This window comes from Hordeum vulgare, chromosome 6H, assembly GCF_904849725.1.
Source record: "Hordeum vulgare subsp. vulgare chromosome 6H, MorexV3_pseudomolecules_assembly, whole genome shotgun sequence".
Lineage (NCBI taxonomy): Eukaryota > Viridiplantae > Streptophyta > Magnoliopsida > Poales > Poaceae > Hordeum > Hordeum vulgare.
In genome coordinates, this window is record NC_058523.1 from 533,483,987 (window position 1) to 533,498,449 (window position 14,463).

Here is a 14,463-nt window from a genome sequence, read left to right on the forward strand (position 1 = left end):
CTCATTCTATATACTACAAGCACAATACCATTGTATAGCTCACGATCTATACACTTGTTGGCGAAATAAGAAATCAACCGTTTTCTCCAAAAAAGAAACTAAAGACGATAAAAAATAATCTGTGCATGATTATATTTTATCTTTGACAATATTTCCACTGGATATGGTACCATGCCATTTCTTTCTTTTTGTGTGGGATGGAACCATGCCATTTCTAATCGTATACTTATTCAAAAAAGTAATTGTACTTTTATTCAATTTTCTCTATTACTTTTGTATTTTAAATTTAGAGAAAAATTGAAAATACATTGGTATGAACGAGTATTTCTTTTACATAATCTTTGTAGAAGGAGTACCATTGTAATTTGCAGAAGTAATAGAGATATTAATGAGGTTGATCGTGCATTTATGGACCTAGCAAGTTTCATCTAAACGATGAACCATGCATGGTAATTAATGCTTTTAGTCCACGAACCTTGCACCATGATTTGAGCAAGTACAATAAGATGCAATCAGCAGGCTGTAAGGATTAAAATACTATATTTTTGCTAAGTTGGATGAGAGAGAAGAGAAGAGAGAAGGGAAGCGGGTTCTGTCAGTTATTGCAAGTGGGCTCCGTAAACATCAAAGGGTTACCTGACCATGGACCATGAAGTAGTACTCTTGTGTGAGTGTAAGTATATGCCTACCATACCTAATGCCTACACCTATCAGGCATGTGGGGGGACAAGTCGCTCACAAAAACTCATCATCAGGAGGGTCATTTGAACATTTAAGATAAAGAGGGTGTTTGGATACGTTTTAGTCCCATGACTAAAAGTAGTGAAACTAAAACTTACGAGCCTCATCCATGCTTGGATCCAAATAATAAAGAGACTAAAATCAAGTTAATGAGCATTTATTATCCTGCAAACCCTCCAATCCAGAACTCGTCTGAGGAGTTAAACGAGGAGAGAGATGACTAATGCACATTTTAGTAGGGGTATCCCTAACTAAAAATTTTTAGCCTCAAGACTAGTTTTAGCCTCTCTTTAGTGAGGGGTGCTTGGAACTTTAGCCTATTAAAGAGACTAGTTTTAGTCCTTTGGATTCAAACACCCTCAAAGTCCGCCGCCATACGCTTAAACTTCACACTCCCTATACACACCATTTTCACTCTCTACAGTTATAATATTGGTGAACTTTTTTTTCTTGTTTGAATCTCCTAATGTTCATCCGAATCAGAAGACACACGATTTTCTGGCCAAATTACAACTAGTACCACCATTCTAGGCAACTCATACACCCATTCATTCCTCATGGAACTGCGTTCTACAGTACTTCTATTGTCCAGAACCATGGTAAACTCTACTGAAGTTGAGAGGCAGTTGGCCTCCACGTCTCCACGGAGGCTGCTGCCCCCTCGATCCTCTGCTCGAATGACTCACTGATCTCCGACGCCGGCGTCCCCTCCGGCGAAGAGCCAGCGTTCATCTCCGAGCTGATGTCCACGCTCAGCGGGCTCGCCGCTCCCATGCCGTGTTCCTCCCCACCATCCCTCGGCGTCAGGCCCGCGTCGCCGCCGGTCCATCTCGGCGTCCTGCCCGCGTAGTCGCTGCCGTTCCTCACGGAGTCGTCGTTCCAAGTCTTGAAGGTGGGGGACTTGGGGTCCCTCTTGTCATAGTGCCGCAGCCACGCGCGCAGCCTCCGCACCGACGCGCTCTCGGAGCGGGCCTCGGCCTCGGCCTCGGCTTTGGCCTTGGCCTCCGCCTCCCGGAGCTCATCGCGCTCCCGGTAGGCGAAGATGGCGACGTAGAGCAGCAGCATGAGGCTGGAGACGACACCGGTGATGAGGAACAGCCCGCCGAAGCTCCGGAAGCTGAGGTTCGACGAGCCGCCGCCGATGTCGCCCAGCGCGTTCCGGCACGTGCCGGGCTCGCCGAACCACGCCTTCTCGATCCGCGCCATCTGGTCGCCCTCCGCCAGCCTCAGGATCTCCCGCGACACGTCCGCCACCATCGGCGACCCTCTCGGGAACACGAACCCGAAGCCGTCCGTCTTGTACACGGGCCCCACCTGCATGTACCCGTCGCAGTACTGCGAGAGGAACAGCTTCAGGTAGGGGATCTCGTCGAACACCGCCTCGACGCCGCCGTTCGCCGAGCCCTTGGACAGCGCCTCGGCGTACTGCTCCGCCGAACTGTATTTCTTCATCTTCCTCTCGTCGAAGCCCATCTTCGTGAGGAAGGGCTCGATGAAGCTCCCCTCCTGGTACCCGATGTATTGGCCGCGCCTCTGGAGCTCCTTCACGTCGGTCACCGTCGGCTGGAGCTGCTGCACCGTCAGCATCGACGTCAGGCTCGCCGTGTAGCTCGACGTCAGGATCAGCACCACGAACACCCATATGATCACCACGAACCTCGACAGGTTGCTCTCCAGCTTCTCCTCTGAAAATTAAAACATCAAGATCGATTAGGTGATCTATATCCTCCATGAAATTTGCATAATTGAGATGATGAGATGGCAGTAAGGGATTTACTGTGTGCGAAGACGAGGGTGGAGAAGGAGAAGTAGAAGATGAGGCCGAACTGCTGCGACGGCGTGCCCCGGAACTCCGGGTTGACACGGTGCTCGATGACCCACACGACGAAGCCGGTGAAGCAGAAGAAGGCGAGGCTGGCGAGCCAGAGGCTGGTGGTGAGCGGCTGCAGGAAGATCCACATGCTGGCGCTCCTGTCCGGCCGCGTCGCCACCACCATCGCCCACCCAGACTCCGTGAACGGCATGGTGAAGTCAGCCTCGTCCATCCTGCTCGCGGTGATCGTCACGTCCCCCACCGCAATATCGTCCTCCCCGCCGCTCACCTGATCCACCAGCTTCTCGTAGGAATCCGGGCTTCTGTGGAATGGCACATACTGGTAGCTCACCGGATAGGGCAGGTTCTTCATCACCGCGTCGAACACGTCGATGCAGTACCCAGTGAACTTCGGCTTCGTCGAGTTCTTCTCCCAGACGACGTCCACGAACTGCTTGAACCCGTTCTTCACCGGCACGGCGACTTTCAGCACCCGCCCGTTCTGCGACGCGGTCCAGCCTTTCGGCTTGGACAGTGTCTCGCCCGGCCAGATGATGTGTTTCAGCTGCCGCTCAACCTTGTCGCCGCCGACGTGCAGGTCCCGCGAGATGCCGGACTCCGGCGTCCAAAACCCCACTGTCCTGGCGCCGTTTCCGATGATGTTCACGACCTCATACGCCGCCACCTGCAGCTGCCCTTCCACAAGCTTGAACCTACCAGCCATCCCGTCGAACGTTGTGTTGAGCAACGCTCTGAGAAGCGCTGCTCCGGTGGCCGACACGCCGAGCCGGTCCAGGTCTGTAAGTGCCCTGCTACGCTGCGGTGTCCGAAATGCCGGGCCGGGGACACTGGCGGCCTCGGCTGCCGTGGCGATCGCCCACGCCGTGTCGTATGACCAGAGCCTCGTCACGGTCGGGTCATTGATCACGTCGTCGTCGGAGTCCGGGTTGTCTCGCCGGAACCTCGCCCTGAACCGCGCCGAGAAGTTCTTGACCTGACTCGTGAACTCGACGTGAGGCCGAAGGCTGACGACGCCCTGCATGGCGTCGAGGTCCTCAGGGCTGAGCCTGTCCGCCAAGCCGCCGAGGCCATCTGTGGTGACCCACGCGTAGCCTTTAGACATCATGCCGGCCTTGTCCGCTCGCCGGAAGAGCCGCACGGCGAGGCGGTAATTGGCGTGCACGAGGAACACGCGCGTCGGCATCGCCTTGAGGCGGTACAGCAGCGCGTCGAGGGCGTCGTCGTGCGCGCCGCTCGGCACGGCCACACGTTCCACGATCACCGCGCTGTCGACGCTCTGGAGCGCGTCGGCGAGCGCCGGGAGGATGCCGGTGCCGTAAGGCGAGTCCTCATGCAGGACGACGGCCGCGCGCCACCCGAAGCTTGCTAGGACAGCGGCAACGGGGGTGGCCTGCAAGGAGTCGTTTGCGGCGGTGCGCACGAAGTAGGGCGTCTGCGCCGGGGAGACGGACGGGGAGGTGGCGGAGTAGGACAGCACGGGGACGTGGGCGCGGCTGCCGAGGTGGGCCACGAACTCTGCCTCCGCTGATGTCTTGGGCCCGATGATGACCTGCACCTGCGCGTTCTTGATCAGGTCCAACGCTGCAACAAAACAACAGCAGCCGCGAAGAGGAGTTTTAGTCCCATGTACTCTTTAAAAAAAATTCTGAGCCACTAGAAACTTTGAAGGAGCCCAAACTAGGAGAGAAAAATGATACTACTGTAGTTTGTTAAACAAAAGGCCAGAAAAATGAGTCAATTTTGAACAGGAAAGTGCATTTCTTTTTAGTTTCTCTCAACAAAATAAAAATTCTTCTTAAAAAAAAAGTAAAATTTGGGTCAGTCAAATTTCACGTGAAAGAACAGCCAAAGGGAATGAAGGAGCTCGACGGAGAAGCATTCTAGGTCTATCTTGGAGCAACTTTACGAGACCCCACATCCCGCCTCGATCCGGAAAATAACCGTTAAAATGCCGCGGGTAGAATACCTGTCCGATCAGACCCCGCATCCCGCCCTGACCCACAAATATTTTTGCGGGGCGCGGCAAAATCTCGGCCCCGACCCGCGTATTCGCGGGTTTTCCCTTCGTCGTTGCGGTGCCCTGCATGTAAGCGGAAGCGGTTGATGGGAGGGACATTTTTTACGGGTCCGTTATGCAGGGTCTGCATCCGCGGTCGTGCGCCGGTCCGTAAAGACGTTTTTCTGCAAACTGCAAACACGTTTTACAGGCCGGACGGATGCGGGGTCTGCTAGAGTTGTTTTTATAATTATAGGCTACGGCGATCTCCAATTTAGAGTGACATCGACCTCATTATCTATCTTATGGGGTGGCGTGGTGTAGGTTTGCTGAAAAAAACGGGTCATCATCTGCAATCTCAATGGTCGTGGATGGCCGGGGATGTTGGACGACGGTCGAAGGGAGGGAGGGGCGGCGGGGCTGGCGTGGGAGCGCCGCCGCCTGCACAGGTGGTGGCTGGCGATTCGGTCGGTGGTACATGGGGCGGATGGAAGAAGAATAATGTGGGTAGCAGTAGGTTGAAGAAGGAATCCTGGTCGCTTGTTTTGCATCAGACGGCTGAAACGAATCTATTAACCCAAATTAGATTTTCAATCGACTTACCCCCAGACCCTAGACATTTTTTTAGGAACAAAAGTAAAGAACATTTTGAGGGAACAAGAGTAAACAATCGGTAAGTGTGAATTAATGAACACCTGATTCTGATCCCACGAAAGATCTATAGAAGCTGGGCACTCACTTTCATCGAACAAATTAACAAGCCATCTACAGTGGTTCGTGTACAGTGTACTTACCAATGCAACTATGCAAGCAATGCAAGGATGACTAGAACTGTACCACAGAACATCTACGGTGGTTCGTGAATTAATGAGCACCCGATTTTCCTGTCGTGGAAGATCCATTAGAAGCTGTGGGGTCACTTTCGTGGTCCAAATTAACAAGCGGCAATCAATCTCTCGGGAGACTTTGACAATGAACTTGAAAGCGAGTCGTCTCTCACGCCAGAGCTACACGCCGCAGATGCTAGCTTGCTTGGACTGCATACATGACCGGCGATGAATCCATGATGAAGAAGAATGCATGCATGACTGGGCATGACAAGTACTATAGCGTATAGTGCGAAATTTTGGACTGGCCGTTCAACGTTGCTGACCCGGCATGGATCCCATGCATGTACTAGGGGAGTGGTTGCGATGCGTTGCAGAACGGATATAGTACGATTTGAGAGGCATCTATCTCTGTCCTTGTCGACTGTCGTGCCCAACCAATCAAGCTTACTACTACTCCCTCTGTTCCATAATATAAGTCTTTTTAGATATTTCACTAAAGGACTACATACGGATGCATACAGACATACTTTAGGGTGTAGATTCACTCATTTTGTTTCGTATGTAGTCTCCTAATGAAATCGCTTAAAAGACTTATATTTAGGAACGGAGGAGTACATATGAAGTGTCTTGTCTTGACCGACTCGCGCAATAGCATGTGCATGCATACGCGGTGAAGAAGAAGAAGAAGAAGAAGCAGACCGGCGCAGACTAATCAGGCCGCACCAGTCCAAGTGTCCAATGATCGACCCCAAGCAGCCAGGATTAGTTAATCTTGTCGCACAGGCTGACAGGCACGCACGCACGCACGTACCAAACCCTGACAGAAGTAGTGGCAAATATCTACACTTTGGAGTCCACCGGTCACGGTTAAAAATGGATTAGTAGTTGAGATTCCAACGCAGTTCGATCGAGATGTGGCTTAGTATACTGTAGTTGTTAATTTGGCCCCGTGCGTCGTCGTCCTTGTGTTGACGATCGAGGAGCTAGCTAGCTGTCCCGGACAAAATGGCGATCGGGCCGGCCACGATCACGATGGATGTCTATGCAAGACGACAATTCTAAAGGCGGGCTGGCGGTCCGGCTGGCCGCCGTGAGAGGCGCCGCATGTGGCGGCGCCACAGAACAGCTAGTGGCTCGTGTACCACAGACGGCGGGAGCTGCACAGCTAGTGGCCCAGTGGGATCGACTAAGACAAAAGATGGTGCTCATCTCGAGATGAACGTGGATTAGGAGCTCAATTACACAAGGCAGCCATGGTGGCGTACGGAGAGAGAGAGAGAGAGAGGGGTTAACTAATTACCACCGGAAGCGGCGACGTCCGGCCAGGCGCGCAGCAGCCGCCGGTGAGCGAGGGACTAAGTAGTCCAGGCTAGAGAGCTAATGTAATGTCGAGACGGCAAGCTTGCATAGAATCATGAAGCGAAAGACCGTAATTAGAGAAGCAACTAGGGAGGGAGGGAGCTTAATTACCGGCGGAAGCGGCGCCGACGACGTCCCCTTTGGAGTCCCGGAAATGGAGCTCCACCCGCGCGGCCGACCCCGGGTGCGCCGCGTAGTAGTCCTCCACCGCCATCTCAATGCCGGTCCGCCGCCTCAGAGACACCGCCGACGACGCCCTGGTCGCCCAGTCCAGGATCACCCCGACGCGGACCGGCACCGGCGGCGCCGCCACGGCCTGCGCCGTCGCCGCCCGCAGCGGCCCCGCCGTGTCCTGCCCGACCAGCGCGGCCGCTACGAGCAGCGGCAGAGCGTAGAAGAAGAACGAGGAGGAAGACGAGAGCGCGCGCACCACCATGGCTGGTCTCGCAGCTCGGGAAGAAGCTATGCGTGAACGACAATCAGTAGCCTCTAGCGGCGCCGGCCGCGGGCGCTTTTATAGGCGACGTGGATGTGGATGGACGGGCCTCGCGCGCGGTGCCGGCGACGGAAGTGGAACACCTCGCGCGGTCGATTTGCGTTTTGCGGTGGCGGTGGCGTACCGCGACGTTGCTCTTGAAAACCACTCGACTCGACTCGACTCTTGACTTTGACTTAATCTGCCCCCGCGCGCGCGCGCGATGAGCGGGAGGTGGGCCACGTACGCGTACGTTCGACAGCTACGTGGCAGCGCAGGAACTGGTCAAGTGCGTACGTACGTCCCTCTGTCTCAAAGCAAATGTCACTGTCTTAGTATAATATTTGTACTAATTTAATATTAAATTTACGACACTTATTTTAAAACGAAGATTGTACGTATCTATGGATGTCGACGAGGATGGACCCATGGTGAAAAACAGAGTGAAAAGCTCAGAGCTCTCGTCTTCTTTTAATCCCTCTCATTTGATCTAGGGCTTAATTGTCTGCTGGTCGATTGACTCTGCCCCTCCCGTGCATGATTTTCTTTACCAGGTTCAAAGAGGAATCGTGTTCTTCGCTGTTGAAAATATGTACCATATATAGAGATTTTTAACAAAAAATGGGATGACCGCGGTGTACATCTACGTAGTGTGTACAGGGGACGTAGGGAAAGCACCGACCATTGCCACGACTTTGTTGGGGTGCATTCCTGCCCCGTTCAAGACGTTTGTCCAATTGCACGGGGTCAACTTTTAAGAGCAGCTGCTGTATATAGGGAATCTTCTGCTACAGAATAATTTTTGTATATGTATCATGGTTTGTCAAGCCCTGGATTTTGGAACGGTAGCAGCTTGTTCTGTTATTTGGCCCGTCTTGTTGGATAGGAGTACTTAACAGTATACAATATACCATGAAATCACCTACCTCTAAGACTTCATCCAGAAAAACCTACGCTCTAGGAGTATAGACTATCTTAAATCTGAGAATCTTAGGTCACTGCCTAGCTTGCTTCACGTCACTTGTTGAGCGGTACGCTTTCTATACTCGATCGAAGAACGACGACATGCGAAATTTCCCAGAGTATTCCAGCGTCAGTCCGTCCATCTACACCCAAGAATGTCACCCGCAGAAGAAATAATATATAAAAGAAAACACATATGAATGTCAAACTTCGTCCCGTAATTTCCAATTCGAATCCTGACCTACTACTCGCTAGCTTCTTCAGAAAGTCTACGGGCTGCATGAAAGAGATGCGCAAGGTTCAAAGTGGAGATTTCTTCAAAGTGTGCCTGCCTAGATATCATGGTTGTGTAGACCTTTTAGAGAAAAAAGTGCAGAACTTTTCCTAACGCCTCAGCTCAAGCGTCATGGACGGCGACGCTACAAGTAGAAAATGTACCGGGCGATGGTGCCACGTACATTATATTCGATGGGTACGTAGAGCAAAGATATATAATTTTCTATGCAAAAAAGTCAACTTGGAGAAGATATGTGGTGTACTGGTGTAAGGGCATTTTCAAGATGGACCTGCAAATCGGCCACATACGTGTGGACCGCGCTGAGCAGACTACGGGAGTCATACAATGCGGACATGTATCGGTCATGGGTGGTCCAAAAACGATTTCTTCCGCAAAACGAAGACAAAAATGAAAAGGTTTGCGGGAATTCGAATACAAAAACGTCGCTATCCCACACCCATGGCCCATCCAAAACCCTTCCCGACCCTACGACTCCATCATCTTCATTTTGTCTCCTTTCGTCTTCCTCTCTTGCCTTCGTCGTCAGGCCACCATCCCGGCCAACACGCCACACCCCTGCCGAAATTCCTCGTCTCTGTCACCTCCGGCGCTCCAACAGGATCCCCGCCGCTTCTCCTCCGTCTACATTCAAACCATGTCCTTCGACCGTCCCGTTAGGTACCATCCTCTATTGTTATTCACATCATACCCGGCAACTGTTTGATAAATCGTTGGAGTTCTGCAGGCCCGTTTTGCAGTTCTTCGTGGACCTGTGAACAATGGGATTCGAAGACTTTGTGGGACGTGGTGACATGTTGTGTGATCATGCATGATATGATCAGCAAGGATGAAGGTGACGATGTTGCCGCAACTCTGGAATTTGAGAACATGGATGATCATATCCAACTTTTAAAACAGAATCCGGACACATTTAAAGAGTTTGTTCAAATACATCAATAAATTCGGCATCGATCAACTCATGAGGGGCGAAAGGAAGATCCGATTGAGCATCAATGGCCCGTGAAAGGGGACAACAATGTTGGGATGTAATATTTGAACTATTTTAACATATGAACCGTTTGCACGCGGCTATTTAATCGTATGAACTTAAAAAAAATTAAGAAAGGCTGGATGTATGCGACTATAATTGAAGACATCGTCCCGCAGCTGTGTCCGTGGACCAATCTCCGCTGTCCGTGAACGAACGTAAAAAAAAAAATACGGGTTACCGTTGAAGAAGTCCCTATGCTGTGACATATCGCTCAATGTGCTCAACATTTTGAAATTTATTACTGTAGATGAAAGTGAAATACAGTAGTAGATAATCCAATCAACTGGTAGATCCTCCGTGGAAGTGAATCAGCCCAAGTTGGCCGGTGAGCCGTCACTGCTGCAGTCTACTAGGCAACAGGCCAACGCGGCGAAAATTAGGGAAGACGAAAGAAGCCAAGGGGCAAAATAGCCCCGTACGTGCTTATTCGGAGCTGTGCCGAAGCAGGAGCATGCAAGCGACGTCGATTTCGTAGCTCGACGTTCTCGATTTTTAATTAGAAAAGAAATGTCGATTCAGTGGTAGACGGCATAGATTCTCCTGCTCACAGGACTCCGTGCGGAGATTTCCGTGGAGTTTCCTGCTGATCAGCATGCGTGCCGCCGGTTAACATCACGGACGATCTTTATGGATTTGGCAGCGCGTAAAGAAATTATCTGCCTTTCAAGTCGGAATCCAGTACGGTACTGTCTGTCTGTCTGTCTGTCTGTCTGTAGGTTTCACTGTCTCTGTGTCTGTCTGCGTGGCAAATCCACATGATGGACGCTGAATGTGTCGCGATGGACGCTGAAGTTGCGTGGCAAATCCACATGGATGGACGTCTTGTGAATAAGCTTCGGCGTGGATGGTTCTGAACGAACGATGAATGACGCGTGCATCGTAGACACTGTTCGAGGAGAACTTGTAATTCAGATTGGGGTCTAGTTTGAACGTCGGAAAATGACTTGACTGAAGAAGATCACGATCGTGTGCGCATGTGCGTTGGTGACCGACCGGCTTGCTGGGATTTGGGCGCTCCAAGCGGGCTGGTTTTGTTGACCGATGCTGCACACACGGTACGAGTACGTTCGTTCAATGCAGAGAGAAGACTGGAAGAACATTCCAGATTTGTCGACTGAAAATTACAGTTTTTGGTACTCTAAATCTCTCGCGCACAACGATTTGGTCTCACAATTCGAGAAATACTACAATATGATCTTTATGCACGCGAATACAAAACACTATGGTATAAGGTATCATTACGGTCCCCTCGACGGTAGAGTGCCCACGTGTTGCCCCATGGCGCTGCGTTTTTTTGAAAAACCCACTCATTTTTTTTCCAGAAACAACACACGCTCCTCTTTGGCATCACACACAAGGGTCACATCGTGGGCCCACTTGTCGATCACACACACACCAAGTAATCAAATCGCCAAGCATATTTAATCTACGCCTACTCCACCACTCCTCTCTCGTCTTTCTTCGTCTCGTCGCCTCCCTCCTTGTCGAGAAGCCCTCATCTCTCTCTCTCTCTCTTTCTCTCTTAAATCCCTAAACAACCAACCAACCGCCGCCTACCGTCGTCGTCAATAGCGAAGACCAATGAGTGGGAGAGGATGTTTGACGATTGGGCCGACACCGACCGCTCATGTTCTACATCGCCCACGAGATCGGTGTCAGGTTCAAGAGTGTGCCATTACTCGTGAATCACGCGCGGGGCTTGGTCAATCAGTTGAGCGAGGATGAGAGGGGCTCGTGTGTTTCAGGATGGCAAGGGTGTGCCCGTGAATGCCATTATAAGCTTATGCATGCTCGAGGCGCGGTCCGACGATGTTGCATAGCGCGCTCGTTGAGCCATGTACTGTCCATGCAGTCGAGCAGCCTGCACTCGCTCCTGCCGAATCCAGAGGCAAAGTGTGTCGAGCACGTTTAAGTTGTTGTGCCACATCGCACCGACTCTAACTACCTCGCCATCGCCTGCAAGAAGTCGCCATTGGGTATGCATGTGGTTGTCCTTGACGATGACGAGCCGCGGGATGTTTCGTCTCATGCGCCGGTCACCACTCAGACACTCGAGATCGCACGTGTCGATCTTCCGGTGAAGACTTAGAAGGAGCAAGGGGAGGAGACGGAGACATGAGAGCACGAGGAGGATGTTGGGGAACGTCGCATGGGAAACAAAAAAATTCCTACGCGCACGAAGACCTATCATGGTGATGTCCATCTACGAGAGGAGATGTGTGATCTACGTACCCTTGTAGACCGTACAGCAGAAGCGTTAGTGAACGCGGTTGATGTAGTGGAACGTCCTCACGTCCCTCGATCCGTCCCGCGAACCGTCCCGCGATCAGTCCCACGATCTAGTGCCGAACGGACGGCACCTCCGCGTTCAGCACACGTACAGCTCGACGATGATCTCGGCCTTCTTGATCCAGCAAGAGAGACGGAGAGGTAGAAGAGTTCTCCGGCAGCGTGACGGCGCTCCGGAGGTTGGTGGTGATCTTATCTCAGCAGGGCTCCGCCCGAACTCCGCAGAAACGCGATCTAGAGGAAAAACCGTGGAGGTATGTGGTCGGGCTGCCGTGGAAAAATCGTCTCAAATCAGCCCTAAAACCTCCGTATATATAGGGGGAAGAGGGGGAGCCTTGCCTTGGGGTCCAAGGACCCTCAAGGGCTTCGGCCGAGCCAAGGGGGGCAACCCTCCCCTTCCAAACCGAGTCCAACTAGGTTTGGAAGAAGGAGTCCTTCCCCCTTTTCCCACCTCCTCTTTTTTTTCTCTTTGATTTTCTCCCTATGGCGCATAGGGCCTTCTTGGGCTGTCCCACCAGCCCACTAAGGGCTGGTGCGCCACCCCCAAGGCCTATGGGCTTCCCCGGGGTGGGTTGCCCCCCCCGGTGAACTCCCGAAACCCATTCGTCATTCCCGGTACATTCCCGGTAACTCCGAAAACCTTCCGGTAATCAAATGAGGTCATCCTATATATCAATCTTCGTTTCCGGACCATTCCGGAAACCCTCGTGACGTCCGTGATCTCATCCGGGACTCCGAACAACATTCGGTAACCAACCATATAACTCAAATACGCATAAAACAACGTCGAACCTTAAGTGTGCAGACCCTGCGGGTTCGAGAACTATGTAGACATGACCCGAGAGACTCCTCGGTCAATATCCAATAGCGGGACCTGGATGCCCATATTGGATCCTACATATTCTACGAAGATCTTATCGTTTGAACCTCAGTGTCAAGGATTCATTTAATCCCGTATGTCATTCCCTTTGTCCTTCGGTATGTTACTTGCCCGAGATTCGATCGTCAGTATCCGCATACCTATTTCAATCTTGTTTACCGGCAAGTCTCTTTACTCGTTACGTAATACAAGATCCCGCAACTTACACTAAGTCACATTGCTTGCAAGGCTTGTGTGTGATGTTGTATTACCGAGTGGGCCCCGAGATACCTCTCCGTCACACGGAGTGACAAATCCCAGTCTCGACCATACTAACTCAACGAACACCTTCGGAGATACCTATAGAGCATCTTTATAGTCACCCAGTTACGTTGCGACGTTTGATACACACAAAGTATTCCTTCGGTGTCAGTGAGTTATATGATCTCATGGTCATAGGAACAAATACTTGACACGCAGAAAACAGTAGCAACAAAATGACACGATCAACATGCTACGTCTATTAGTTTGGGTCTAGTCCATCACGTGATTCTTCTAATGACGTGATCCAGTTATCAAGCAACAACACCTTGTTCATAATCAGAAGACACTAACTATCTTTGATCAACCGGCTAGCCAACTAGAGGCTTGCTAGGGACAGTGTTTTGTCTATGTATCCACACATGTATATAAGTCTTCATTCAATACAGTTATAGCATGGATAATAAACGATTATCTTGATACAGGAATTATAATAATAACTATATTTATTATTGCCTCTAGGGCATAATTCCAACAGTCTCCCACTTGCACTAGAGTCAATAATCTAGCCCTCACATCATCATGTGAATTACATTGTAATAAATCTAACACCCATACAGTTCTGGTGTTGATCATGCTTTGCCCGTGGAAGAGGTTTAGTCAGCGGGTCTGCTACATTCAGATCCGTGTGCACTTTGCATATATTTACGTCCTCCCCTTCGACGTAGTCGCGGATGAGGTGTAAGCGTCGTTTGATGTGTCTGGACTTCTTGTGAAACCGTGGTTCCTTTGCTAAGGCAATGGCACCCGTGTTGTCACAGAACAAGGTTATTGGATTCAGTGCGCTTGGCACCACTCCAAGATCCGTCATGAACTGCTTCATCCAGACACCCTCCTTAGCCGCCTCCGAGGCAGCCATGTACTCCGCTTCACATGTAGAATCTGCTACGACGCTTTGCTTGGAACTGCACCAGCTTACCGCACCCCCTTTAAGAATAAATACGTATCCGGTCTGCGACTTAGAGTCGTCCGGATCTGTGTCAAAGCTTGCATCGACGTAACCCTTTACGGCGAGCTCTTCGTTACCTCCATACACGAGAAACATCTCCTTAGTCCTTTTTAGGTACTTCAGGATATTCTTGACCGCCGTCCAGTGATCCACTCCTGGATTACTCTGGAACCTGCCTGCCATACTTATGGCCAGGCTAACGTCCGGTCTAGTGCACATCATTGCATACATGATAGAACCTATGGCTGAAGCATAGGGGACGGTGCTCATATGCTCTCTATCCTCATCAGTTGCTGGGCACTGAGTCTTACTCAATCTCGTACCTTGTAAAACTGGCAAGAACCCTTTCTTGGACTGTTCGATTTTGAACCTCTTCAAAACTTAATCAAGGTATGTGCTTTGTGAAAGTCCTATCAGGCGTTTCGATCTATCCCTGTAGATCTTAATGCCTAGAATATAAGCAGCTTCTCCTAGGTCCTTCATAGAGAAACTTTTATTCAAGTAATCCTTTATGCTCTC

At 51.0% G+C, this 14,463-nt stretch overlaps 1 protein-coding gene across 1 annotated transcript; it reads right to left on the reverse strand.

The window, feature by feature from the left end:
* Positions 1 to 1,165: 1,165 nt before the first annotated feature.
* On the reverse strand, positions 1,166 to 7,397 carry LOC123405588 (glutamate receptor 2.8-like). Its single transcript, XM_045099224.1, has 3 exons — positions 6,872 to 7,397; positions 2,519 to 4,156; positions 1,166 to 2,426 (listed from the first exon to the last, which is right to left on the reverse strand). The coding sequence occupies exons 1-3, from the start codon at positions 7,194 to 7,196 to the stop codon at positions 1,348 to 1,350; spliced, it is 3,042 nt and encodes a 1,013-aa protein (XP_044955159.1). The 5' UTR covers positions 7,197 to 7,397; the 3' UTR covers positions 1,166 to 1,347.
* Between the last annotated feature and the right edge of the window lie 7,066 nt (positions 7,398 to 14,463).